At 43.2% G+C, this 25,647-nt stretch overlaps 1 protein-coding gene across 10 annotated transcripts in view; it reads left to right on the top strand.

Moving 5' to 3' along the window:
* The window catches only part of lama2 (laminin, alpha 2), a 150,204-nt gene that overhangs the window by 90,998 nt on the left and 33,559 nt on the right, over window positions 1-25,647 (top strand). For 8 of the 10 annotated variants that reach the window (XM_047328517.1, XM_047328516.1, XM_047328514.1 and 5 more), the window contains 15 exons: window positions 279-410; window positions 1,274-1,378; window positions 4,306-4,449; window positions 7,857-8,033; window positions 8,261-8,446; window positions 8,625-8,743; window positions 8,980-9,097; window positions 10,930-11,082; window positions 15,318-15,442; window positions 15,530-15,616; window positions 15,743-15,936; window positions 18,238-18,380; window positions 19,187-19,285; window positions 21,507-21,618; window positions 24,920-25,082. In XM_047328517.1, the coding sequence (XP_047184473.1) occupies window positions 279-410; window positions 1,274-1,378; window positions 4,306-4,449; window positions 7,857-8,033; window positions 8,261-8,446; window positions 8,625-8,743; window positions 8,980-9,097; window positions 10,930-11,082; window positions 15,318-15,442; window positions 15,530-15,616; window positions 15,743-15,936; window positions 18,238-18,380; window positions 19,187-19,285; window positions 21,507-21,618; window positions 24,920-25,082 (2,057 nt within the window). The remainder of the gene's footprint in view (window positions 1-278; window positions 411-1,273; window positions 1,379-4,305; window positions 4,450-7,856; window positions 8,034-8,260; window positions 8,447-8,624; window positions 8,744-8,979; window positions 9,098-10,929; window positions 11,083-15,317; window positions 15,443-15,529; window positions 15,617-15,742; window positions 15,937-18,237; window positions 18,381-19,186; window positions 19,286-21,506; window positions 21,619-24,919; window positions 25,083-25,647) is intronic. The other 2 variants (XM_047328519.1, XM_047328518.1) reach the window with 1 other exon arrangement.

The following is a 25,647-nucleotide window of genomic DNA, read 5'->3' as shown; positions in this document are numbered from 1 at the left end:
AAGAGGAAGATCATTTTTCGCTTGTGCCGCATAGAATTCTACAGCCCCTCAACTTATTACTGAAATCATATTTCTGCACATTTTGCCTCACAGCAAGTAAACATCTACTTTTCATAATGTTTTTACTTTTGAGATATTTCTTGATTCTAACAGCTCTCCGGGACAGAGCTTTAGTCGAACGTACTAAGTTACTTTCTACCACATGAAAACCAAAAGAAAGTATCCGTGTGGTCGCGTGATGTCCGATTAAACTTCATTTTACGTTTGTGTCTATTTAGGAGTGTGGCTGTAGTGTGGTCGGCTCAGTGACCCAGCAGTGCAACATGAACACCGGCTGCTGTTTGTGCCGGGACTCCTTCCGCGGAGAGAAATGCCACGAATGTGAAATCGGATACAGAGACTTTCCTCAGGTAAATGATGCACGATATGAATATCAGTATCACAAAGTGTCATTTTTGTTTCTGTTGAGGCTGTTTTTATGGATTTAGGCTCAATTTGATCCCTGTCTGGTTAATAGATTACCTGTTTGGTTTTTTTTACTCGCTAAGGCTGCGTTATTGAGTCTAATGTAGCTCCAGCTTGCTTTTTCCAGCAATTCTTCAACAGTGGTGCCGCATTTGAAACTCTGGTTTTAGCTACAAGTGTAATTCATCTACACATGAGAGCGGAACAACACAGTTGCATTATTTACCTTTGATTCCAACTGACACTAGTTTTAAATTGCTTGTTTAAAGGAACAGTTCACCTTAAAATGGAACGTGACTAGTCTTCTGTCCACCGTGTTACTCAAAAGTCGATCACATTTTAAATGTTTGCTAAACTTCCATATACGCCTTCTCTATTTTAAGGCTGCAGCTTTCTCTAGACTTCAAAAACAGCCTATGTACAGCCACACTCACAGTCAAATTTCATATTTCATATTTGCTACATTGTGGAGCGGATTCAAGGTAGACCATCCGTGAATAGCTTTTTCATGAATAGCGAAGCAACAGAATAAAGATAACTAAGGACTTAGTGCTCAGAGAGAAAAAGTTTTGGAGCTTGAAATCAGTCAAATGGTGAAATAACTCTGTGTTTTTGGCGTCCGCCCAAACTTCAGCGATGTTTCGACTGACACGGGAGTGACGAGATAATGGCAACATTTTCATTCTGGCCTGAAGTTTAATGGTTTGGTGAAGCATAAAGCCCCGACACACTCTGGTGGCTCCTTGCTTAGCCTGTTGCGTTGTTGATAACAGAAGCTTGGCGTTGTCTGCATCCGCATTTCCCACAGTGCACCCAGTGCGAGTGCAGCGTCTCCGGATCGGACGGCCAGACCTGCGACCTGGAGAGGGGAGTCTGTGCCTGCGCCGATCGCACGGGAAAATGTAGCTGCAAGGTACAGCTGTCCCTCACACACACACACACACACACACACACACACACACACACGTCATGGTCACTTTCTCCACTGCAGAGTTTTGCCTTCATTGTTCAGCTTTCTGGCAAAATACACGTGATCCTGTGTATCATTGTCAAACTGATAAAGAATAACTAAGAAGAACTTAAACCTGTCCTCCACCTTATTACCAAACCACTGACATTCTGCCTGCCAACAGCAAATCTACTTCTCAGAAAGTTCGCTCTCAGTCTGTGTAATGAGTTCACGTGAGAAACAACTCGAAAATACTGTTGTTTTTTTTTATTAATCTGAATTCTACCTGTACTGCAGATGGCAGTTTAGATTTTAAATGTCAATGCAGATTTAAAAACTGCTGCAAATGGTTTCTCCGTCCTTTTTGTCTGTTCACAGTCTACGTGTGCTTGTGTTTCATAGCATATGTGTGCATGTGAGTTAGTGTGTACGCTGTACTGTAATTATTCCAGTAAATGTCACAGAAGTGAGTACGAAATGCATCTCTGTGCTACAGTCTCCATGTGCCGGCGGGCACACACACATACATTCATACTAAGGTACACAAAGTATATACATGAACAGTCTTTTCTTCTGTTTGTAAGGTAAGTATTTGTTTTCGACGGTCTCTGCAGGCAGATAAACCCTCTGACTCCAAAAAATCTAGAATGACTGAAAAGTAAAATGATTATTATCATATTTGTATTGATGTTAATGTAATGTATTGAATCAGTTGTGACCCATGGCGTTATAATAGCTTTACTTTGACTAGATTTTTAGTGTAAATAGGCCCAATATGATAAAAAAAAACACAAAATCTTGTGGGCTTTTCTCTGTCAAAAGTGTTTCAATTACACAGTTTTACTTTGCTGAACAACATTAGAGAGACCTATATGTAATGTGACGGTAACAGGTATAACGGTTTTAAAAGGAAACATAGTGGGGCTGTAAATTTTAAATTCTGCACAAAACTCCGTATGACAACCAGATATGGTTTGATATTCTGATTCTCCTGTCACTACTTTATCTCTATATATCTACCTCTCTCTCTCTCTCTGTCTCCGTCTCTGTCTGTCTCTCCTTGACATACACACACACACACACACACACACACACACACACACACTCTTGCTCTCTCTCGCTCTCTCTCTCTGTCTCTGTCACTGTCTGTCTCTCCTTGACACACACACACACACACACACACACACACACTCACTCTTGCTCTCTCTCGCTCTCTCTCACACACGCACATTCATATATTCAGCATATACACGACTGGAGACATCTTTCATCTCTGCTGTCACTTGCTGATCATATTATCCCACATAGACAGTGACAAAATGCTCAAACAAACATTTGCACACGCGCACGCACGCACACACACACACACACAAACTGCCTGTAACGGGGCTTCAGATCACTGAGTGTCATCGTCACTCTGAACAGGTAGGAGGTTGACTGCCTGTCACTCAAACAGTCATTTGTCAGCTGGTACCTGTCTCTCTGTTCACCTGATATTTCTGCTGTCAGTGACTTGTTGCTGTCCATCTCTCTGCCTCTCTACCTGCCTGTCTGTCCATCTCTCTGCCTCTCTACCTGCCTGTCTGTCTGCCTCTCTACCTGCCTGTCTGTCCATCTCTCTGCCTCTCTACCTGCCTGTCTGTCTGCCTCTCTACCTGCCTGTCTGTCCATCTCTCTGCCTCTCTACCTGCCTGTCTGTCTGCCTCTCTACCTGCCTGTCTGTCCATCTCTCTGCCTCTCTACCTGCCTGTCTGTCTGCCTCTCTACCTGCCTGTCTGTCTGTCTCTCTGTCTGTCTGTCTGCATCTCTCCTTCTGTGGATCAATGTGAAGCACCAAGTTTTCTCGTAGCAGAAATCCAACTGCGGCCCCAGTGCTGTAAAACTTCAAAGGATACAAGGATTTTATACATATTCAGCGTCATAACTTGTGCTGAAACAATACTCCATGACCCTCCTCTCCCCTCTCTGTGTTTATGTGATTCGCAAATTGAATAACTTTGGAGTTTGGAGTATTGTTGGACAAAACAAGGAATTTAAAACATGGCATTTATTAAATTCTAAAGCCTGAAAGTTCTGACAGTTCATTCTCTCCAGCTACTGTAAAAACACAGTGACTTCCTTTATATATGGAACATGTTAATTTTGTATCAGTGCTGCAGTTAAATCTCTCGGCTCCTTCTCCATACCTGCACATTCTTGTGTTGTTCTTGGTCCTCTCCCCGCAGGACTTTTTTGACAGAACTCAACATTAATTGGATGATGTTTTGTTGACAGCACTGCGGGACTTTACTTAGCAGAGAGGAGGCTCAATACGCAGCGCTGTCCACAGTCCCGATTTAGACCAGTCAGCGATCGGCTTCATTTACTCAAAATGTAAACAATCAGTGCAGCTTCTTCTTCTCCCTCGCTCAATGCAGCGGAAGCATCCAACACATTCTCTGTGCTGTGCTGTTAAGGGCGTATTTTAATAGCGTAACTTTGGGTCCAAGTTAGACAAATAACCAATTAAAGGTAAGAGACTTGACACACTGTTACACTGAAGATGAGTGTGAACAGCTCAAACAGACTCAAGGTTGGGGAGACACACTTTTGTCAGACTCAAATTTTTAGTTATCTGCCCTGATGAAAGGTATTAAATCTATTCTTTCCCAAGCTGAATGATGTTTTTCATAACTGACCCATGTCCCTTCATTGTGCTGCGTTTGTAGCCCTCAGGGTCAACATTTGCAAAACTCTTTCCTTAATCCTCATCTGCTCCTCTGTGTTGTCACACGACCTTCTGTCACCACAGCATGCTGTCCATTAAAAACACATCTGATACGAAGAAAAATGTTAATGAAGAGTCACGGAAGCTTTAACCTCACCTCTGTGTGTTGTTGTTATTTTCGAAGGCGAATGCGGACGGAGACAACTGCGACCGCTGCAAGCCCAGCACGTTTGGGTTGTCGGCGCGAAATCCACTGGGCTGCAGTCAGTGCTACTGTTACGGGCTCACGCAGTCCTGCACAGAGGCACAGGGGCTGATCAGGATGTGGGTGAGTAGACGCACCTCACTTCGTTTTACCTGCCAGTGTTCGGCCGCGAACGATTATGTGACCCCAGAAATGACAGACGAAAATATCCCCATTGGTTCAATCTGTCTCACTCTTCATATCTTAGAGTGAGAGAATCTTAGACTCAAGAGTGAGAGATTGATAAAAGCACAGCTATTCGGAAACTTTATTTAGCCTTTACGAATAATATGTTTAGTAAAATATCTTATTGCACCCAATGAGAAATGCCATATGGCCTTCATCGTTTCCAAAACCCTGGTGATGTCACCAATACATTTAAAGAGTCGGGTCTTCATCCACATTCACTTAATCATCAAGTTATCAAAAGGAGTCTAAGCAGTGATTTGCCTGTAAGGTTTTTCTTGCCGTCTGCGCCAGCTTCCTTGCTGAGGCAACACATTTGACAGATGGCTGACTACAACTGACACTGCATTATGCCTCCGTTAAAGGCTTCATGTCCTTCATCACTCATTATCTTTGGGAGATCAGGCGTTGATCAAGTCAGTCGATTTTTAATATGGCTTAATTTATTACAATGCTGAATTTTCGGTTTAAAAACTACATTTCATTCAGATATGAAATTATGAAGACGATGGGAATGATATTGTCAAGGATAAAGTAAGTGTATTTGGGAATATTGGCTCTCTTTGGTGTCTCACACAGTCATTTTGTGACCGGACTCATGGGGGAATTCACGGTAGTCCGTAATATTGTTATGTAATGGAAATCAATGAAATTATAACCTTAGCCTAGAGATTATGTGCCTAAATTTGCAAATACTCTGCACATTAAAAATAGTTTCGACAGCATCGTCAAATTAAATTTAACCTTTTTCTTTCTTCTTCAAAAAATACAAATGTTTTCTACACATGCACAAACTTGAATTTCTCGTGCAGTTTAATTTGACAGGTTTGATGGATTTAAAACGACAGATTTTGTAATTATTTTTCAGCGTCACTTTGTACACTCAAAATCACCCTAATTTGAGCCCGTCGCCATGTGAGGGAAGTGACACCATTAGAGAGTCAGCAAGTTAACAATCAGTTGTTGAGTGGCAGCCTGTTTTTTTAATAAAGGCTCTGCTTCTCAGAAACCGTTGCCATCAGCAATAAACAGGCGTTTCCAAGGCAACCGTAGAGTTTTGGGATGGGAGTGTGGCGAGAGGTTTCATTTGAACGACAAACATTCACTCCATTCATTGTTCACACAGAGAGAGGGACAGACAGACGGAGAGAAAGACAGAGAGAAAGACAGAGAGAGAGAGAGACAGGGAAAATGGAGAGTTTATTGGAAAGAGGGAGATTTTCTTTGAACCACTGAATCGTGAGATTACACTGACTGGAGTGGGACATGCACACGCGCGCACACACACACACTGTCACCGTATCTACTAGCCACCATACATACATATACAAACACAGTCAACGTGCATTCACATTCGCAAACTCACACGACATAAGATTACACAGAGGTAAGAGGAGGGAGACACGGAAAGACACACACACACACACACACACTCACTCGGGTGTTTCTCTCTGAGTTCTCTTCATGCTATATGTACAAACAGAATGTGTATAAGAACCCTGAAAGTACTGTTAGACCTACTGAGGTAATACTGTACATGCAGTTTAAGATAATGACCTCATTTCTTCCTTGTCCGTACAATGTGAGCCAACCCTTAGTTTTCTTCTTCCTCCAGTTACATCTAAATCACAAGTGTGAGACATGTTTGTGAAAATGATTTTTGAAATCCAAATTAGAAATTGATTTTTTTATCCAAAAGTATTACATTAAAACCGAGGAATAACACTGTCTGTGTAAAGTTAAAGAACAAAAAAGTTAAGTTATTATCTTGTTAGGATCAACCAAGAGCCATTATTCATATTCCATTAGTTTCAATATCATTATCATTTGTTTTGATGGAAAGACATGCACCGAGTTTGTCAAACAAACTCTACAGATTTGCAAACTACCAGCTAAAACAATCAAATTATTACATTTAATTGGCAGAGAAAAATTTCCTCCATAATTAACTTCCAGAAGTAAGTCATCTCCACGATGCATGCGGGCTCCTGTTATCGACAAAATTGCAATTGAGAACCCAGATAGAGTACATAAATGTGTGAAATTTAATTCATCATAGCTAATACGTTAGTTTTCCATTCCACATGCAACTTCCCCTCGATTATGCAGCCAGTATCGCCAGAGGTTCCATGATAAGTTAATAGACTTCAGACTCCGTCCACTCGACCGAAGACCACTCCTTCATATTATTCACACAATTTCCACATATCAACGCCAGCAACGCAGAGAGATCCAGGCTCGGGCAGATGAATCTATTTTTAAATTGGTCCACTCGACCACAACCCACAGTCAATAACAAACCCTGATATTATTCAGGATATATTGAAATATCAACACTTGAAGTGGGAGAAGGAGAGAACGAAATAGACTCGGGCCAGAATTTCTTCTGTCTGTCAGTAATAACTCAAATATGATTCACATGTCAGACGGCTGGAGACGGAGTGATGCCATCAGCTTTAAATTATATTCTGAATGAAAAGGCATTCACATTAACAGACCTTGACGACTAACAAACCACTAAAAGCAAGAAAAGAGCAAGGCTTTTTCATTCAGACTTGGTGATTAATAATAACACAATTATAAAACCCTGGGTTTCATGAGAATTTGCTTCAGATGATTCACAGATGTGTACAGATTTACTCCCATCACCACAAAATCATGGCATTAAAGTCATATTTTGCTACACTCCACTAAAGCAGAGGGAGTGAAGGTGTTTGGTTAACTCTGTGACTCCTGCAAAAGGATTGCTACTAAATCCTGGAATAAAAATATTGTTTTCCAATAAACAACAGTAAATTATTCTCCTAAAAATACTAGAAGAATGTCTGCACCTGTTCAAATTAGTTTGAATGCTCATTAGTTTGGATATTCCACGATCTCGTGTGCGCACAACTGAAACAAGTTGCCACGGAAAGAAACCAAAGACACTGACGTTTTCTGTAACAAGAAATGAGATTGTGTTACTAAACACAAAAAGACACTAACATGTACCCCTGAATTACAGGGTTGTGTTATTGTACGCAATAAAACTCATTTGATCCCATTTATATAGATGATTCTGCCCATTCGTATATTCAAATACGCTGTACTAGTACTATGAGTAAATGAACAAATACTGCTGCTTCACCAAAACTGTGTCTGAATGGTGAACCCACTAGAATATAAATACTACCTGAAAAGTTTGTACTCACATTTTCCAACGTATACACTATTACCAGGCTACACAGAATCGTGACGTTCTCTCTAATGAAAACGTACTCCGGGGCGCGTTCATGTTGACCTCGCTGACGTGTGTCTCACCGTAGCTCACGCTGAAGCCAGAGCAGACGGTGCTCCCCCTGGTGGATAAATCCAACACGGTCGAGACGAGGAGAGGAGTGAGCTTCCAGCACCCGGAGATCCTCGCCCATGCGGAGCTGGTCACGTCGACACTCTCCGAACCCTACTACTGGAAACTGCCCGAGCAGTTCCGAGGCTCCATGGTAGGAAAACCTCACCGTGTTTGTTGACTGTGCAGCACACCTGATAGTGTCCTTTTTATTTTTTTTTATTGATCTCTGCAGCAGATTTAAATCCCCCCCGACTACGCAGTATTGTACACAATTAATTTGATCCAGTTATTAATTCATCAGAGCTACGCAGAGTGTAGGAAAATGACCAAGAATTTAGATCAGATGTCTTCCATCCTTTCTATTTGTCTTCCCTCTAGATCACGGCCTATGGTGGTCAGTTGAAATACGCAGTGTACTTCGAGGCCAGAGATGAAACGGGACCTTCCTCCTATGAGCCTCAGGTCATCATCAAGGGCGGTCCCAGCCGCAGCATCATGATGACTCGCCACATACCGGGACTCCAGATTGGTCAGCTCACCCGACACGAGATCGACATGACGGAGGTACAATAAGGCTTTGGATAAAAGTTGCATGGATGACATAACAGTTTTAATAAAAAAAATATATAACTTGCCAAGAGCTGCTGGTCAATGCAAACAGGAACTCTTACATTGATAAAAGACTGAAGACTGTGTGTGTGTGTGTGTGTGTGTGTGTGTGTGTGTGTGTGTGTCCGCGCAGCACGAGTGGAAGTATGCAGATGGCAGGTCCATGACTCGGGAGGACTTCATGGACATTTTGTTCTATGTGGACTACATCCTAATTAGGGCGTCCCACGGCAACCTGATGAGACACAGCCGGTAACACTCTGCACTGTGTTGTTCAAGAATTGTCTGTACTAAAGACTTTTTCCACAGCAGAAATATCATCATCTGCTGCTATATAATATAATCTGTTCTTTTTCCTACTTTGTAATGTTGAAAAGAAACTTCTCTAGCTTATGTCCCGACAAATAGGTGTTATTAGCAACAGATAATTATGAAGTCATTTATAATTACATCACTGTGTTAATGGATTTTTGTCTCCTCTCTCTCAGTATTTCAGAGATCAGTCTCACGGTGGCGGAGGAGGGCCGGCCGACCAAAGAGAGCGAGAGGGCCCATCAGATAGAAAAATGTGACTGTCCAATGGGATACTCTGGATTTTCTTGTGAGGTGAGCACACAACTAAAAACACGCAGTCAAGAATACCCACACATCAAGACCTGCAACGACAGAATTACAGTTTAGTGCAAATGTAAAAAACTGCTGTCTTGTAAAGACAATGTTGAGAGTTGTTGATCAATACTTGATATTTCGGGTCAATAAATATATATTGATATTGATATTTTAGGTTAATTAACACCAACCATATATTTGCTGATTATTGGTGTTTATTGACACATTCACAAATGAAAAAGGATCAACACAAAATTATATTTCTGGTAAAAATACCTTTAAAAAGGAGCTTGATATTTTACTGTTGATAAATAGTTTTTGGTGATCTCTGGTGGGAAAAATATGGAGCGATGAGAATGTTTCTCAAATGAAGTCACCTTTGAGACCACAGAATCAGTTGGTTAATAATGGTACTGACCAGAATACAGGTCACAGGAGGCTCTGTTTGCAACTCGCGGCTTTGTACGAGACATGAAACCGTCATTCCACCATTTGTCTGATGGAAATTCTTTAGTGCAGCAGCAAGAAGCACAGTTCGATCAAGTATGATATCAAAAACATAATATCAGATTATACAAGTGAGAATTTTGCGCAAAAAAAGAGCCCATGTTCTTATTGAAATAAACTAGAACCTACATTTTGTGTCTAATCTCCATCAAAACAAACGCTGATTATAGATGGCGCTGAAGTCTCCCTCCGTCTTTCAGTGCCCAGAGGAATTCATTTTTTTGCCTCCCACCTTTCTACTCGGAGAGAATGTAAACACGGCGGTCATGGCCTCAACTTTCAATAATATCTCACAATGTTCCAATTTACATTTAGTTCAGAGTTTTAAGACTAAGATTAATATTTTATTTCTTTGCTTTGCCTAGCCAGGATTAAGCCCCTCACTGAGCGTTTCCTCCACTCAGTTTTGATACTGTCTATGCAATTGACTTTCAGCTGTGTCCAGCTCCACCTCGTAAGCCACAGAAAGCATACAGCAGTCACTCAATCTTCAGTTTAATGAGGATTTTTCCAGAGACGGCTTATGATACACCGAGCCGACGGTGGCGGGCAACTCTGCTGGACGGCGGCGGCGGCGGCGGCGGCGGCGTCTGACAGTAATTTGGGCGTTATTGTATTAATCTCAGGGGAGCACGCAAAACTTTTAACTGTGCTCTCCGACCTCTGTTTCACTTTGTCGCCTGTTACTTGGAGTGCACAGAGGCGGCCCGTCTAAATTGCCCGAAAAAATATATTATCGGTGCGCATAATTCCGGAGCTGCGGATGGTGTTGAAAAAGCGCCAAACGGAAGCCAAATGGCAAACGGTAGCCACACTTGAAATGTTCGGGTCGTAGGGGGCTTGGCTGACAGATGGCCGGTCTATTTGTAGCCGCCGTCGTTGTTAATAAAGTATTTTTAAACGGGCGTTTAGCGCTAGCAGAGGGAACAGATGGCTCTTTAAATGGACTCCATTAATTATTACTGAACAGGAGAGAGAGAGGGAGAGAGAGAGAGTTACCTTGCATGTGTACGCGTGTGTGTGTGTGTGTGTGTGTGTGTGAGATGGGCGGGGATGTAAGGTTGTGAGCATGTGTGTGTTGAAAAGTTACTGAAGGGAGTAACTCTTAATCGTGAGTCTGTGTGTGTGAAAGAGAGGCTGGTCAACAGTTTCCTAGAGAAATAACAATTAAGGATAACATGTGTGCATGTGTGTGTTTACTATGGGGGGGAAAAAAGTGCTCTCAGGCCTGAATCTTACAGGACATTTGCAACAGTTTTTTATTCTTTCTTTTAGTCTTTCCTAAATCCATGTCTCTCTTTTTCCTCTTTGACTCTGTGCAGGAGTGTGCTGCGGGTTTCTACCGTCTCCGCACCGGCTCCCTGACATCTGCTCCGGCTTCCAGAGTGCCCAGCGCTGCTGGCATGGGCAGCTGTGTGCAGTGCCAATGCAGTGGGCACTCTTCCACCTGTGACCCTGAGACGTCCATATGCCAGGTAAATGTGTGTGTGTGTGTGTGTGTGTGTGTGTGTGTGTGTGTGTGTGTGTGTGTGTGTGTGTGTGTGTGTGTGTGTGTGTGTGTGTGTGTGTGTGTGTGTGTGTGTGTGTGTGTGCGTGCGTGCGTGCGTGCGTGCGTGCGTGCGTGCGTGTGTTTGTTTGTTCGTGGACATTCTGTCGCTGGAGACCGTCATACAGCCATATGCCGGGTAGCTCGGCGAGAGGAGAAAGGTGCGTGTGTGTGTGTGTGTATGTGTGTGTGTTCGGTGTGATGTCAGGTACTGTAATTAGCCCTGCAATAATTAACGACCCTGGGCTTTTTCATATTTCTTGTAACTTCCTCTCCTCTGGATCTGACCCAAAGGCTTAGATCTCTACTTTTAGAGAGAGAAGAGGAGATTAAAGTCAAAAAAACCAATCTATACATATATACAGTTAGAACAAAGTAAGGCAATATGAATCTGATCCTTGAACTGTCACTGGTCACAGTTGCGTGCTTATCTTTTCTAACTGCTCAGAAACAAGCTGCTGTACTTTTCAGTCCAACATCTTCTCTGCCATAATATTTATTTGCGAAAAAAACCATCCCGCCCGCATGTCGTCCCTGAACCCGGCTAGTGAGATGAATTTGCACAGTTGTTATCTGTTGGGCACTGACAGCCTTTTCACAATCTGGCCCGTTCCTTAGTGAATCCCAGTCGGAAGACACTGGCCTCAGGGAGCAGTTGGTCACATGGCTGCCCAAAAGCCGTCACTCGGATTTGATCTGGCAGACCGGGGGGGAGTAGCACTGCTCCGCCATGATTGTGCCACCCCAGAGTTAAACTGTTCATACTGTCGGAAACATCCATCAGCGGAGACTCATTTTGGCTGATGAGGAGCCATTTAATTATGTGGTTAGCACACTAATACACTCAGTAACCCAGTAGGATGAATCGATATTAACAGTTACTGTGAACAGACAGTGAAAGATGCTGACAGTAGCTGCTTTTTTGTTTTGTTTTGCACAGCCAATCCCAGCTGACACTGGCTGAGAGGCGGGCTGCACCCCGGACAGGTTGCCAGCGTAATTGCAGGGCCGTCATATAGAGACAAACAACCTTTCACGCTCGCACTCAGACCTACGGGCAAGCTGCCTGTCTGCACGAGGAGAATAAACCCTCGAAGACGCAGGAGAGAGCATGCAAACCCCACACAGAAAGGCCCCCGACGGGTTTGAACCCATAAGGCGACAGCGCTGATCAATCTAGCATTTTATGAAGTTTTTAACCCTTTTTCCACGTGTTTTATGTTTGATACTAGACATATTATGAGCGAAATAAAAATATGCGCCACGGCAAACAGAGAAAACAAGCAGAGATTTGGGAGGTTTTCATATTCATAGATCCATACATTAGAAGCCATGTTAAGGCCATGAAGGGATTTTTTTTTCATGTAAAGAACCCTCTGAATATGTAATTTTGGGGAACAGAGAACAGAATAGAATTAATGCCAGGAGAGGAACTTTGAAATATAGCAGGCACTGCAGGTGACTCAGCTTCTTTCAATAATAATTGCTGCACTATTCTTTTTTTCTTCTTCTTCAGAATTACATTTTTTTGGGGGGGGTTGGGGGGCAAAAGCTCTCTCGAGGTGCAGAGCGCTGGATCTGGTGTGTGGTCATGGCAGAGTGGGACTTTCTGATTACTGGTTGAAGAAAATGATCTGCAATTTTAGGAAAGGTTTTTCTGTAATCTCCGCTCAGATCTATTCCATTTGAATTACTGTATAATCCTCACTAAACTGACCCTCGGATGTTCTCTGCTTTGTAAATTCTGTATTTTATGAAATGCACTCTCCTTTTCTTCCGCTTCCTTCCATTGTTTCTCCGTCCTCGTTCCTCCACTCCTCCAGACTCTTGTGGTTTTCTTTTTCTCTCTGCCCCCGTTCTAATCACGTCAATTCTCTCCCTCTAATCCTCAATTATCGAGTCACTCGCCTTCTGTCCTTTCATCTCTCTGCCTTTCTTTTTGTCTTTTCCCCTCAATTCTTTCATTTCTCTTTTACCCAATTCCTCCCCTTTACCACCAACCTCTGTCTCTTTCGCACCTCTCCTTAATTTACTCTAGTTTTGCCAATTTGTTTCTCTCTCTTTTACCCACCTCACTTCTTTTGTGCGTCTCTCTGCCTCCCAGCCAACCCCCCCCCCCCCCCCCCCCCCCCCCCCATGCCCCGTTTCCATCTCACTCTCCATAACGGTGTCATTAGCATTTTCTAACCGCGCGGGCAAAATTGAAAATGCTAAACGAGTTTGTTCCTGTGGTAATTAGCGGTAACGAGAAACACAGGAAGTTAATGGAAATGACTTGGCTCGTTAAGAGGCAACTTCCTGTTGCAGTGATTGAAGTTCCAATTTTTAACAAACAAGGCGAACGCAGAAGACCAGGACCCTGGGGACGTGACGGGAGATCTGCGTGTTTGTGTCTAGTATGCAATACAGGAATTTATGATTCATTATTTGTATGATTGAGTGCAAAGTGTGTGGGTTTGTGCCAATTGAATCTGCATTAGTGAGCATTAACCTGTGTGTATCTGTGTATGTCTGTACATATTGTATTTGGTATGGTTTCTGTCAAGTATGAATTGTGTGTGTGTGTGTGTGTGTGTGTGTGTGTGTGTGTGTGTGTGTGTGTGTGTGTGTGTGTGTGTGTGTGTGTGTGTGTGTGTGTGTGTGTGTGTGTGTGTGTGTGTGTGTGTGTGTGTGTGTGTGTGTGTGTGTGTGTGTGTGCGCTTGGTCGTAAAATTAGAGTCGCTGATAATAAGATGAAAATTGTATTTGGTTATGGTTATTCTCATGACAGCAGGTGGGTGCAATTCTTAAGAGTAACTGAGTATTTAGCATGGCCTGCTTTTGAGAAAGGAAGCTTTATTAAATTATTCTTTGACGTGTGACATCGCACCTGTCAGCCAACAAGTAGCTCACTGTTGGGCTGTGACCACACACTCATTACTCTGTATGGACAGCTACATCTCCTATCAGAAGTAGTGCAGACTGGATAAAAGTTTGGTCCAGAAACTGTGGGCGACAGAAAGAAATGATTAAAGATTTTCCCCCACTGCCTCAGTCGAGATGCTCAGCGCTGCAGAAGCAGCTGCCACCACACTGGGTACTTCCCCAGTGATTGTCCGGATGTGTGTATACATAAAGACAGCGACGGCTCAATCGCCTGTAAAAGACACAAAAAAAGTCAATAAAAATCATCGCATGACTTCCGATGAGATCACTTGCGTGTGTTCGTCTCAGCGGAAAATAGAAATTTGCGACGGGCAGCTTCTGACTGAAATGACCTTTTCTGTTGTTATTTGACATGATGTCAGATATTTCCGTGCCAGTCTCAAAAAGGTGATCAAAAAGTTGCCGCTGTTATCCAACATTGTGAAATGGACGGACAGTTGGTTGTAATATGTGTGACACTGTCACTTTAATCTCTTCCGCCGGCGTCAGTGGTGCCAAGATAATTATGTCACTCACTCATAGAACAGTCCTCAGTTAGCGATCGAGGAGAGGATGATGGCTGACCCTGTCTGTGGTCTTTTCTATTACTCATCATCAAGTTGAGGATATGAGGCTTAAACAAGGGATTGTGCACAGTTTAGGAGTTATGCTATTATGTCTTTGATTGATTAGAGGAATGAAACTCATAAGCCTTTCAAGATATACTGCTTTTTTTTTTTTCTCACACAGGAATATCAGGTGTCTTGTGTTCAGTGTGCCAGTGGCAGTATTCAAATATAACGGACAAAAGTGAAGCTGGAATTCTATTGATTCGATTTTTTTCTTTTCAAGAGGAAAAGCCGTCAGCAAGAAGCCGCATGGGTTTTGTTTTCGTTTCCTTTTTTGTCATTGTGTTAGAGCTGCCTAAATGTCAAATCAAATTCTGCTTTGAAAGCCAACCGCAACTCATGCTGGGCGGCGAATCATGGGTCATTCGACCGCCCGCACGCCGGGTTAAGAGTCATGAAGAGGTGTGGAAAATGAATAATGGTCAATCTAGTGTTTTCACAAAATGTAACACTGATTCCATGTGTGTGTGTGCGTGTGTGTGTGTGTGCGTGCGTGTGTGTGTGCGTGTGTGCGTGCGTGTGTGTGTGTGTGTGTGTGTGTGTGTGTGTGTGTGTGTGTGTGTGTGTGTGTGTGTGTGTGTGTGTGTGTGTGTGTGTGTGTGTGTGTGTGTGTGTGTGTTTGCGCTTGTAGAACTGCCAAGACAACACAGAGGGCGATCGGTGTGAGCGCTGCGCTCCGGGATTCTACGGGCTGGTCCGAGGTTCTCCTGATGACTGCAAACCCTGCGCCTGCCCCCTCACCAACCCGGAGAATCAGTAAACTCCTTTATTCATCTCATTTGGGGGGTTTCTTTCCTTTAGCATTTTGACATGTTCATTGTTTAATCCTCTTTCTGTGTCTAGTTTCAGTCCTACCTGTGTGGCGGAGGGATTCGATGACTACCGGTGTACTGCCTGTCCTGAGGGATATGAGGGCAAATACTGCGAGAGGTCGGACACAGAAAATCTCTCAAGCCCGTCATGATTGTTGAAACCATTTTTTCACACCTGCTTCATTTACTTGCAAGAAGTGATACTACTTAACCCTTCCCTCCTTGCCATGACTCCTCTGTTCAGATGTGCCACTGGTTACCACGGTAACCCGAGGACGCCAGGCGGCCGCTGCGAGGAGTGTAAGTGTTCCGTGTGGGGGGCGTTGCCCGGACCATGTGACCCAGTCACGGGCCAGTGCCGTTGCAGGGTCGGGGCATCTGGACGGTCGTGTGACCAGTGCATGGACCGGCATGTGTGTGGACCGGCCGGGATCATCTGTAAGACTAACACACAGCTTTTTTGTGCATTATTATTATTATTCAAGCTCCTTTCCTTATCGTCGTTCCTTATTTGCTTCTTTTCCTTGCCTTTTTTTCAGTCTTTCTTTCACTTTTTCAAGGTTAAAAAGAATCGATCTAGAGCTTAAGGTTTCGAAAGAAATGAAATGAGTCGGAATGTACTTCTACTGGAAACATGGACGTAATTCTGATAATTAATAGATTATTGAACATCGTGAACAGCAGGCCAACATTTAATGAACAAATATCCCATCCGTCTCTTATTTCTTTTCTTTCATTACCGTCCTCCAACCCAGCACGACACCTGATGTTGTGATTTTTTTTCATTTTTTACTTGAGTTTGGCAATGAAATGTAAATTAGCAGTCGAACCCCTTCCTCCAGTTGCCATGGGAGACTGGGGAACGTGGCAGAAGTCAGATTCAAGTCATTTGGAGAATAATTTCAATGTCATTCGGCTAATTTAAACTTAATATGACCATAATGGCAGGGCCAATACAGTGCCATTAGCATGTCTCGAGGTAAGTGCACGAGTGAGAATATAGAAGACAGAGGCTGATGTGAAATTGCCGCTGTCGGGTCAGAGAGGCAATTGTTTGCTCAGGTCGCTGTTGTTCACACACAAAGCACGTGTTCTGAAATTGGCAATGTGAGCGCCACCGAGCCGGTCGCCGCTACATCCAGACTATAATGACGAGGCCTTATGGTTTCCATATAGTGGCAGCGATCACGCTGCTGGCCCTTTTTTTTTTTTTTTACACCCCACTCCGTAAGACGCAACCGAGCACTTAGCGAAGTCGGACGTCTTCAGTGATGGGAAAGCAGGTAGCGCTCACAGTGGCTGCACGCCATCATTTGCATAGTAATGGAGCAAAATTTCAGTCAGTGGTGTCATGGGTTACATTATTAAAATGCTGCTGCTGAAAAAAAAAAAGTAACATGGCCTCAGGATATAGCTAAATACATTGAGAATCTGCTAACGGGCAAGAACAAGTATGTGAACCTTTTTTTTTTTTTTTTCCTGCACTAATCGGTCATAAATGTGATCTTAGCCTCATTTGAGTCCTAAGTGTGGACAAATCCAATGCACTTAGCGAATAACACGCAGCAATGTACAAATATTTTGTCTTTATGGAACTCACCCTTAACACATTCATTGTTTTGCTGGACAGAGTAAGTGAACCCTTGGTTTTAATAACTGTTTGTAGCTCGTTTTGTCAACAATAACCTCAAACGAGCACTTGTGGCTGCTGCAGACCAGGCAACGTTCAGTCTCACAGACGTGCTCTAGTTCAGCCATTTTTCTCAGGGTGTGTAGTTTGAAAAAAACCTCCCCCAGCTCCTCCCTCAGTGTCTCTACTGGGTTAAGATCTGGGTCACTTCAGAATTTAGATTTACTCAGTCTCAAGTCATTCAATGTTACATTTACTCAGGTCATTGTCATAAATGTTCTCCCCAAACAATTCAATGTCAGATTCATCAACGCATAAAACATTTTCTCAGCAGTGTTTGGTGGAAGTTGATCTCTGGCAAACTTCTTGGAGGGCAGCAGCCACGCACCATGATTTGCATATACATTTACAGCACGTGCTTGTGTGTGCGAGCGTGTGACTGCCCTGATTGCATTGCTGCATTTGTGTGCTCTGGTTTTGTCACATAGTGATAAGATAGAAACAGTTTAGATTTTGTTTTATTTATCTTTGATTTTTTTTCCCCCCTTGTCATAAATTTTAATTTCTGCAATAAATCAGCCTTGGGCTATAGAAGGGAAAAGAAATTCTCTCACACACACACACAGACGCGCAGATAAAGAAAATGTGTGTGTGTGTGTGTGTGTGTGAATTCCCTGGTGTGTGTGTGTGTGTGTGTGTTTTTTAGCCTGCAGTGTGTGCTCACGTTGGGTGCCTGTCTGTGTTTCATGCATCGACAGCCCTGTTTGTCTAATCCTAGAGTCACTTAAACATGAAAACACGAGCAGTGACCGCGATCACACACACACACACACACACACACACACACACTGATTTGTTTACATACTCACAAATTAAGCATATTAATAGAGATTCGGTTTTTAAAAAATATGTCTGACCTCCTTTCTTCCTCTTATTTCTCAAATTCAAACTGTCAAACACACACACACAGACACACACACACACACACACACACACACACACACACACACAAAGCGACAAACACAAAACCTCTCAAGTGCAGTCGATTTGCACGGCGGCCTCATTACACGCTGAGCTGACGTCTGTGCGTTTTTTGCTTGTTCCTCTAGCCTGCGACGACGAGTGCTCAGGTCTGTTGATCAGTGACATGGACCGCCTGTATCGCATCATCACTGAGGTCACTCTGACCACACCCCTCCCGCCACCATATAAGATGCTGTACCGCTTCGAGAACATGACAGAGGAACTCAAGGTAAATAAAACCCCCAAAAAACCTGTTTGGAACAATTCAAATTTTCTTACATATTTGTGAATATTTTTTAAACGTGCTCGTTTGGATGTGGGATTTCACATATGGTCAGTTGTACAGTATGACAGTCTTCGGATGAATTCTCTTCTCAGCAACAGGATGTGAAAATTACTTCAGATACACTTTCTGTTCATCCTTCCTTGCGGAAATTACTTTTCACGTTCTGTGAAAAGAGTCGACAGCAGGTAGAGTGAGATACAGACAACGTATTAAACGGCAAACAAAAATAAATTGAAGTGCGTGCTTGTGATGACACGCTCTTCATTCAGCTCACTCAGCCTGCACTGGCGAGAGGAACATTAACACTTCTTTATGAGTTTGTCTTCAAGTGTCATTCGGGGTGTAAAGAACTCTAACAACTTCAGTTTTTCCTTAATTACCTTCTCCTCAGATGCAAGTGCGTTGTCGACAACAGTGTGTGCGCGCACACTGCTGCCGCTGCACCCGATTAACACGTTACCGTATTTCCAATGAAGTTATGAACTGCATTTGGACTGCAATTTCAGAAACTCAGTTTTTTTGCATTTAAATGATGTCATTACCATGTTAACATGGGCATAATCACAATATATTGAGGTTTATCAAATGCAGGGTTTTTTTGTTCCTCCTCTCTTTGCATCCTGCCCTCACTTTGCTCATCTTCTTTTCAGCTCTGCGGCAGAGAGCCAGGCATTTCAAAAGCCCTGGGCCAGAAATGTGTCAGACATTTCTCTCTGTAATTCCCCCATCTCTCTGTTCCCCATCCGCAGCACATGCTGTCGCCTCAGAAAGCTCCGGAGAGATTACTGCAACTGGCCGACTCCAACCTCGGATCACTGGTCGTCGAGATGGACCAGCTACACAGCAGGGTACGGACACTTTGGTTTTTTCTTTGCGCTCTGCCATTGTCTTCCTCCCCCTTTATCCGTCATTCACCTCCTTCCTCTGTCTGTCTGCAACATAACGAGATGGAGACAACGTGGCGGAGAGGCAGATCTTAGGTCAAGCCAACACTCGTACAGAGAATGTGCAAAGAAACAGCAAAGATGCGAGTCTAGTCATTTCTACAACAAGCTTTGGATCTCAGTAGTGGCAGCACATGAAAAGCATTATAAACACTTATATATTTATTGACATTGCCTTAAGGAAGGATCTCTGACACCAGGGGCAGGAATAAACACCAGCTTATACAGGGTTTTAGGACTGTTTGGTCTACAGAATGAAAAATGAGACACATTATGATACACCGTACCTGGATTATCCTGATCGCTGTGGCAGTTTCTCGAAACACAAATTCATTTTAGGGAATATGCAACGTGTAATCAGCGTGAAGTTTGAAGTATGAAAGGATGAGAACTGCATTACAGGGATCCTCTTCAATATCTCACGTGTTTTTTATATTTCTACCTGCAGTGTGTATCCTCCTTACAAACATGTTGGGTACATCTCCTTCCTCATTTGCAAAGCTCATCTCCATCCGTCCGTCCATCTTCTTGCGCTTATCTGGGATCGGGTCATGGAGGCAGCCGGCTAAGTAGGGTGTTCCAGACATCCCTCTCGCCGGCTACGCTTCCCAGCCCACCCCAGATCCCGAGGCGCTCCCACGCCAGACGGGATATGTAGTCCCTCCAGTCAGTTCCGGGTCTACCTCTAGGTCTCCTCCCAGTTGGATGTACCCCTTTCGATGCAAAGGAGCAGCCGTTCGAAAGTCCCAACTCCTCACCTTGTCTCCAGGGCTGAGCCCAGCCGCCCTACGGAGGAGGCTCATTTCGGCCGCTCGTATTCGCCATCTCGTTCTGTCGGTCACCAGCCACAGCTCATGGCCACTATGGTGGATTGTCAAAGCTAATTTTGCGTCCATGTTCGCTCGTGTTCAACCTCACTTCCTTCATTTGTGTGCATTCGCTACGATTGATTCCTGTTCTCCCCCCCACCATCTGTTGATCCTCCTGCTTGTGTGCCCCTTTTCCGTTTGAACAACACTGGCAAAACGGTGACGCACTTAAAACAACATGGCTCCATAGTTACTTTCAAAAACTCAACAGGATACCTGTCAAGGCCTTTATCATGTCAGTTGATGTTCTACTTTTATTCTGCACATTTGAAAACACGTTTTAAGTTGAGTAATTGCAAACCTGTTGACACAAAGTATGAGCTTTTAGGGCTCCTGGAGCTCTGGGCTGCTCTCCCCGATTGGTAATATCTGATAGGCCTGTGTAGGAAAGGTGTTTTAAATATTTATTTTTCTTGCTTTTTTTTGTATTAAATATATATTCAGTAAACAGCTGAAAGCATTTCTAGTTTTTAGCCCTCACACAGAATGCAAGAATCTATACCATCTTGTTTTATTTTTTATTATGCAGTCTTTAGAGTCAGACTCCTGTCTCAAAGAAGAGTTAACCGAAAATGGAAAAAAACACAGTTTGAATGGAGGGAGAGTCGGCAAGTTGCCAAGCGGAGAAAAATAACACTCGCATTCATGCTGTCAAGCATCAGCCTTTTAGGTAGTGAGGCTTTGACATTTGTTGACAGAGCCCACACCCCATCACACACATACTCACTTACACACACAAGCTAAAATGATATGGTGTGCTCTCTGTCAAGTCTCAACAATAATTACCTGCCCTTTTTCGTGTGTGTGTGCGCGTGTGTGTGAGTGTGTGTGTGTGTGTGAGTGTGTGTGTGTGTGTGTGCGTGTGTGCGTGTGTGCGTGCGTGCGTGCGTGCGTGCGTGCGTGCATGCGTGTTTTCATGTCTGTCCAGTATCCATCCATTTCTTATATCCCTGGTCGGTGTGTGTGTCTGTGTTTGTGTTAACGTGTGAGGTTGTGTTCTTTTCAATAATTCATCCATCCCCTCGTGTCTGTATGTTGGATGCGCACACAAACGCACATACACACACACACACACACACACACAATAATATTGATTGTGTGTACGTATTGCTGTCATTGTCCATCATCCTTTTTACGTCTAACGGCTCACCCCTCCATCCTTTTCCTTCCCTTGTTAGAGAGAAGTCAATATGTTCACTTATTCAGCTATTGTTTGTTATTTCATGGCTTGTGTATTTGTGTGTGTGTGTGTGTAGGCCACTAAGGTGTCTGCTGATGGAGAACAGGTCGAAGATGATGCTGACACGATTCATAAGCGAGCTGAAGACCTGGAACAGTACATCAGGGACACACTGCTGGGAGCTAAAGGTAGAAGGAACGAACACCACCTCTCCCTCCATTAACTGCCTCCACACTGTGTCCTGCCAACTGGGATCTCTGGATTTATCCGTCTGCTGTCTTACTAGTTTCCTTCGTCATTAGAGTCCATTGTATTGTATTACATTATATTAATCACGGGGGATACCTGTGGGAAATCTGGGTTATTACATTTGAGGACAGTATGAAGTATAGGAATATGAAGAGGTGAGTTAAGAAGCTAATGAAGTGAGTTATACTGTGAACATATTAAACACTGCAACTGAATGAAGTTTCAGTACGTTCAGCGGGACTTGAATTGGATGCCAAAGAAATACTGCAATATGAATAAAATTATCATTGAGGCTGGCGTCAGTGTTACAGCCCACGGTCCCTAAAAAGCGAGAAACTTTGTTGTTCAGCAGCCTGTCTTTTCATCAATTCTACCAGGCCCACCTTTGAAAGGGAGGAACCATCCAAGTGAGACAATCAAAACATCTTTCTGCCTCCTTGTTATCTCACTAATGGAAACTTAGCTCAAACACAATGGCTGACGGAACCAGCTGCTCAGCGCTCAGTGCCAGCTGCTTGGGCAAAGTGCTGCCTGAACAATAAAGACAAATGCAGCAGGCTGCAGCGTCACTAACCGTAAGGCAAACTGGTGAGGGTGGAGGGGAACACGAGTTACCAGTGCAAATGTTGGCGATGCAATGCATTCCGATTGCCGTGGATGCCAAGGTGGAAGAAATATTCAATAACTTACTTTAAGGTAGAAAATCAAATTTTGCTCCGTTGTTCTGAGACGGTAGATCATAGTTCATTTGTGCACTTTTGGGAATTCAAATCCATTTACAGGAAAACAACATGTAGAAACATCAAGACATTTTGAAATGTAAACATTTGCAATTCAGTGACAGCCAAGCAAACTTTGCTGATGAAGACCATATAATGCAACCAAAACCTTGGCGAGTAAGTGGAAATAGTTTAGTCAATTAGTTCATTAGCTTTTTTTCATGCAGAGCCTCAGTTCAATAAACATTCTCTTCTGCTCTCTCTGCAAAGTTTAATTTCTGTATATCCATCGTATTATCCATCTAGTGTGCAAGTCAAGTGGTTGGACTTTTATGTGGCTCCTCTCCATCCACACTGCAAAACTGTGCCTCTATAATAATTAGTTATTTTGATTACCATGAATTTTTCATGATTTTTAGGATGGAAAGAAAGTTTCCAAACCAACACTTTGTGTCTGGCTGTGATGAAACTGTCCTCTCCTTGTTGCTGCTGCTAGCTCTCTGGCCCTCTGCCTAATCACAGTGTGCGTGCGTGTGTGCGTGTGTGTGCGTGCGTGCGTGTGTGTTTCTGAAAGAGAGAGAGAGAGAGAGCATCGTGGCTCACTGGATGATTGAGAGTAGCAATTAGAGACTTAATTAGTGGCCATCACACACACACACACACACACACACACACAAACACTGATACAGATGTGCGTGCCCAAACACACACACACACACACACACACACACACACACACACACGATCACGCATAATGAGGCAAGAAAAAAATACTGTACACACTTTCCTCAGCGTGTGTGCCTGTGTTTACTACATACCATAATATGATTCCATCCACGTTTTAACTGTTTAATTGGCTTTTAAATCCCACAATGTAATTATATGGCTCTGACACACACACACACACACACACACAAACACACACACACACACACTTACAAGCACAGATGTATCTCCATGACTTCAGACATTACTTTGATTTAGGGTGTTTTCACACCTGGAAGTCTGAATGGTTCATATTTTTGTAGCAATGTTTTCACTCGATCCAGTAAATTTTAGTTTTGTACTGCATAAACATTGGCACTTAAGGACTTTGCATGACATATATCTACATCCTGTTGTCATCACTTGCACATGCTGTGTCTCCTTAAACTGGTTTATCCTCTGAAAATAACATGGGAATTGTGGGCAATTATGTGTTTTCTGTTTGTCGTCTACACTTTGATGGGTGATTAACCTGCCTCAACGTCCTGTCATTGGTCTGAAAGTCAGAAACATCCAAAGAAGTGCTTAAATACTTCAAACAAACCAACATCTAGTTTAGCTTAATCTGGACCAAGATCACCTCTTTTGGCAGGACCAAACTTTTGCCCTTTAGTACAAGGCACCGTCAATTTTCATCCCCACTACATGAGTAATACCTAGGCACACACACGCACACACACACACACACACACACACACACACACACACACACACACACACATGCAGTACAGCTGTTCATTAGCTTGATGGCTTTAGTTCTGTCTTGGCTCTAGTCACATCATGTTTACATTTACAACTAGAGGACTAGCTGCTCAACTACACACACAGGTCCTCCCACACACCTACAAACACACTCTTACACACAAACACAAACACAAACAAACACACACACACTATAACTTTCAACTTGTTTTAATCATATCGCGTTTACATTTCAAATGAGAAAGTAACACACAATTACTTCAGACACACAAACGGTTTGCTGCTTGCACATGTACTCCCCCCCCCCCCCCCCCCCCCTGTTTTGCTCTTTCATAGACAGATACACAAACACACACTCCTCATTATGTTCCAACAGTCTGAGTATTATTCAAATGAGCCTCGCGGTGTTTTAGTGAGGTTTCATCATTGATTGGTTTGAGATTTCGCCGCCTTTAATTTGATAAAAGCGGAGCAAACATGAAGTCTGCCAAAAACACTGGCTTTGAATGGTGTTGAAACAGACTGTGTGTTGTGCGTGTTTGTGTGCGTGTCTGACTCTCAGCATGTGACTGTGTTTTAATGAGTGAAGATCAAATAGTGTAATTTTGGTCTTTCTTTCTGTTTGAGCCATAACGTCGAGGCGACACACACACACACACACACATACACTCACACACACACACACACACACTGGCTTCAGAGAATATTCAGTCCCTTTTGCTCTTTGCACACTTTACTGTTAGAGAGATGATTTTTAAATGGAACATGGAGAGTGAATATTTGACTTTTGGAATTGTTGTCTGATATGTAAACCAAAACAACTTCATATGCAGATAGCATGTTAGGATTGTGTATCTCTCAGCTTGTGTTGAATCCCCTCTGCTCACTGACCATACAATCAATTAATGCAAGACAACTTAAAGAATATTTAAATAATAACAAAGACAACTAAAGGCATTTATGTATACTGGTCATACTGGCCCATCTTTTTTTATTGTTGATGAGTGTCAATAACTGAGTCAACACTCACAGCGCAGTCTCTTTGTGTGTCCAGATCTGCAGTTGAAGGCTGCCGAGTTGAACCAGACTCTCTCACGCCGAGATGGAACTCCAGACAAAAGCCTGAAGGAGATGAAGGAGGAGATCCAGGCCATGCTCGCCGAGATGAGAACACGACAGATGGGAGGGAAAAAGAGCATTGCTGACGAGGAGATGGAGTATGGACACACACGAACACGAATGCTGTCTCTCTCTCTCTCTCTCTCTCACACACACACACACACACACACACACACACACACACACAGAGGTCGAAATTCACTCGCCCACTCAAAACAAAACAGATTTTGAGAAAACTTAGCGGACAGACCAGCCTTTGTTTCAGATACGCAAGTGACTACGCGCGCGCACACACACATACACACACACACATACACACACACACACACACACACACACACACACACACACACACACACACACACACACACTCCTCTGCACACATGCACGTTAAGCCGACCAGAGGTAAGTTTCTCGGTGAAAAAAGTAAACTATGTAAATGTATTGATAAAGGACAGTGTCTGGACACTGAAAGAACAGAGCGTCATTGTTAATGTGCACTTTTTAAATTGAATGTTTAGTGGTAGGATTTTGTCTTGAAAGTTGTTTCTATGTTTCTGTCTTGTCGGTTGATTTGACCAGAACCTTACTACCATTCTTGTTTGGAACCCTGATTTTCTTTTCTTTTTTATTTTAACCTACCTGTCGTTCATTGTTCATTGT

The sequence above is a fragment of the Scophthalmus maximus genome, chromosome 18 (genome assembly GCF_022379125.1).
Source record: "Scophthalmus maximus strain ysfricsl-2021 chromosome 18, ASM2237912v1, whole genome shotgun sequence".
Taxonomy (NCBI): Eukaryota; Metazoa; Chordata; class Actinopteri; order Pleuronectiformes; family Scophthalmidae; genus Scophthalmus; species Scophthalmus maximus.
Note: the sequence above shows the minus strand (reverse complement) of the source record. Positions and strands in the feature narration are given on the sequence as shown.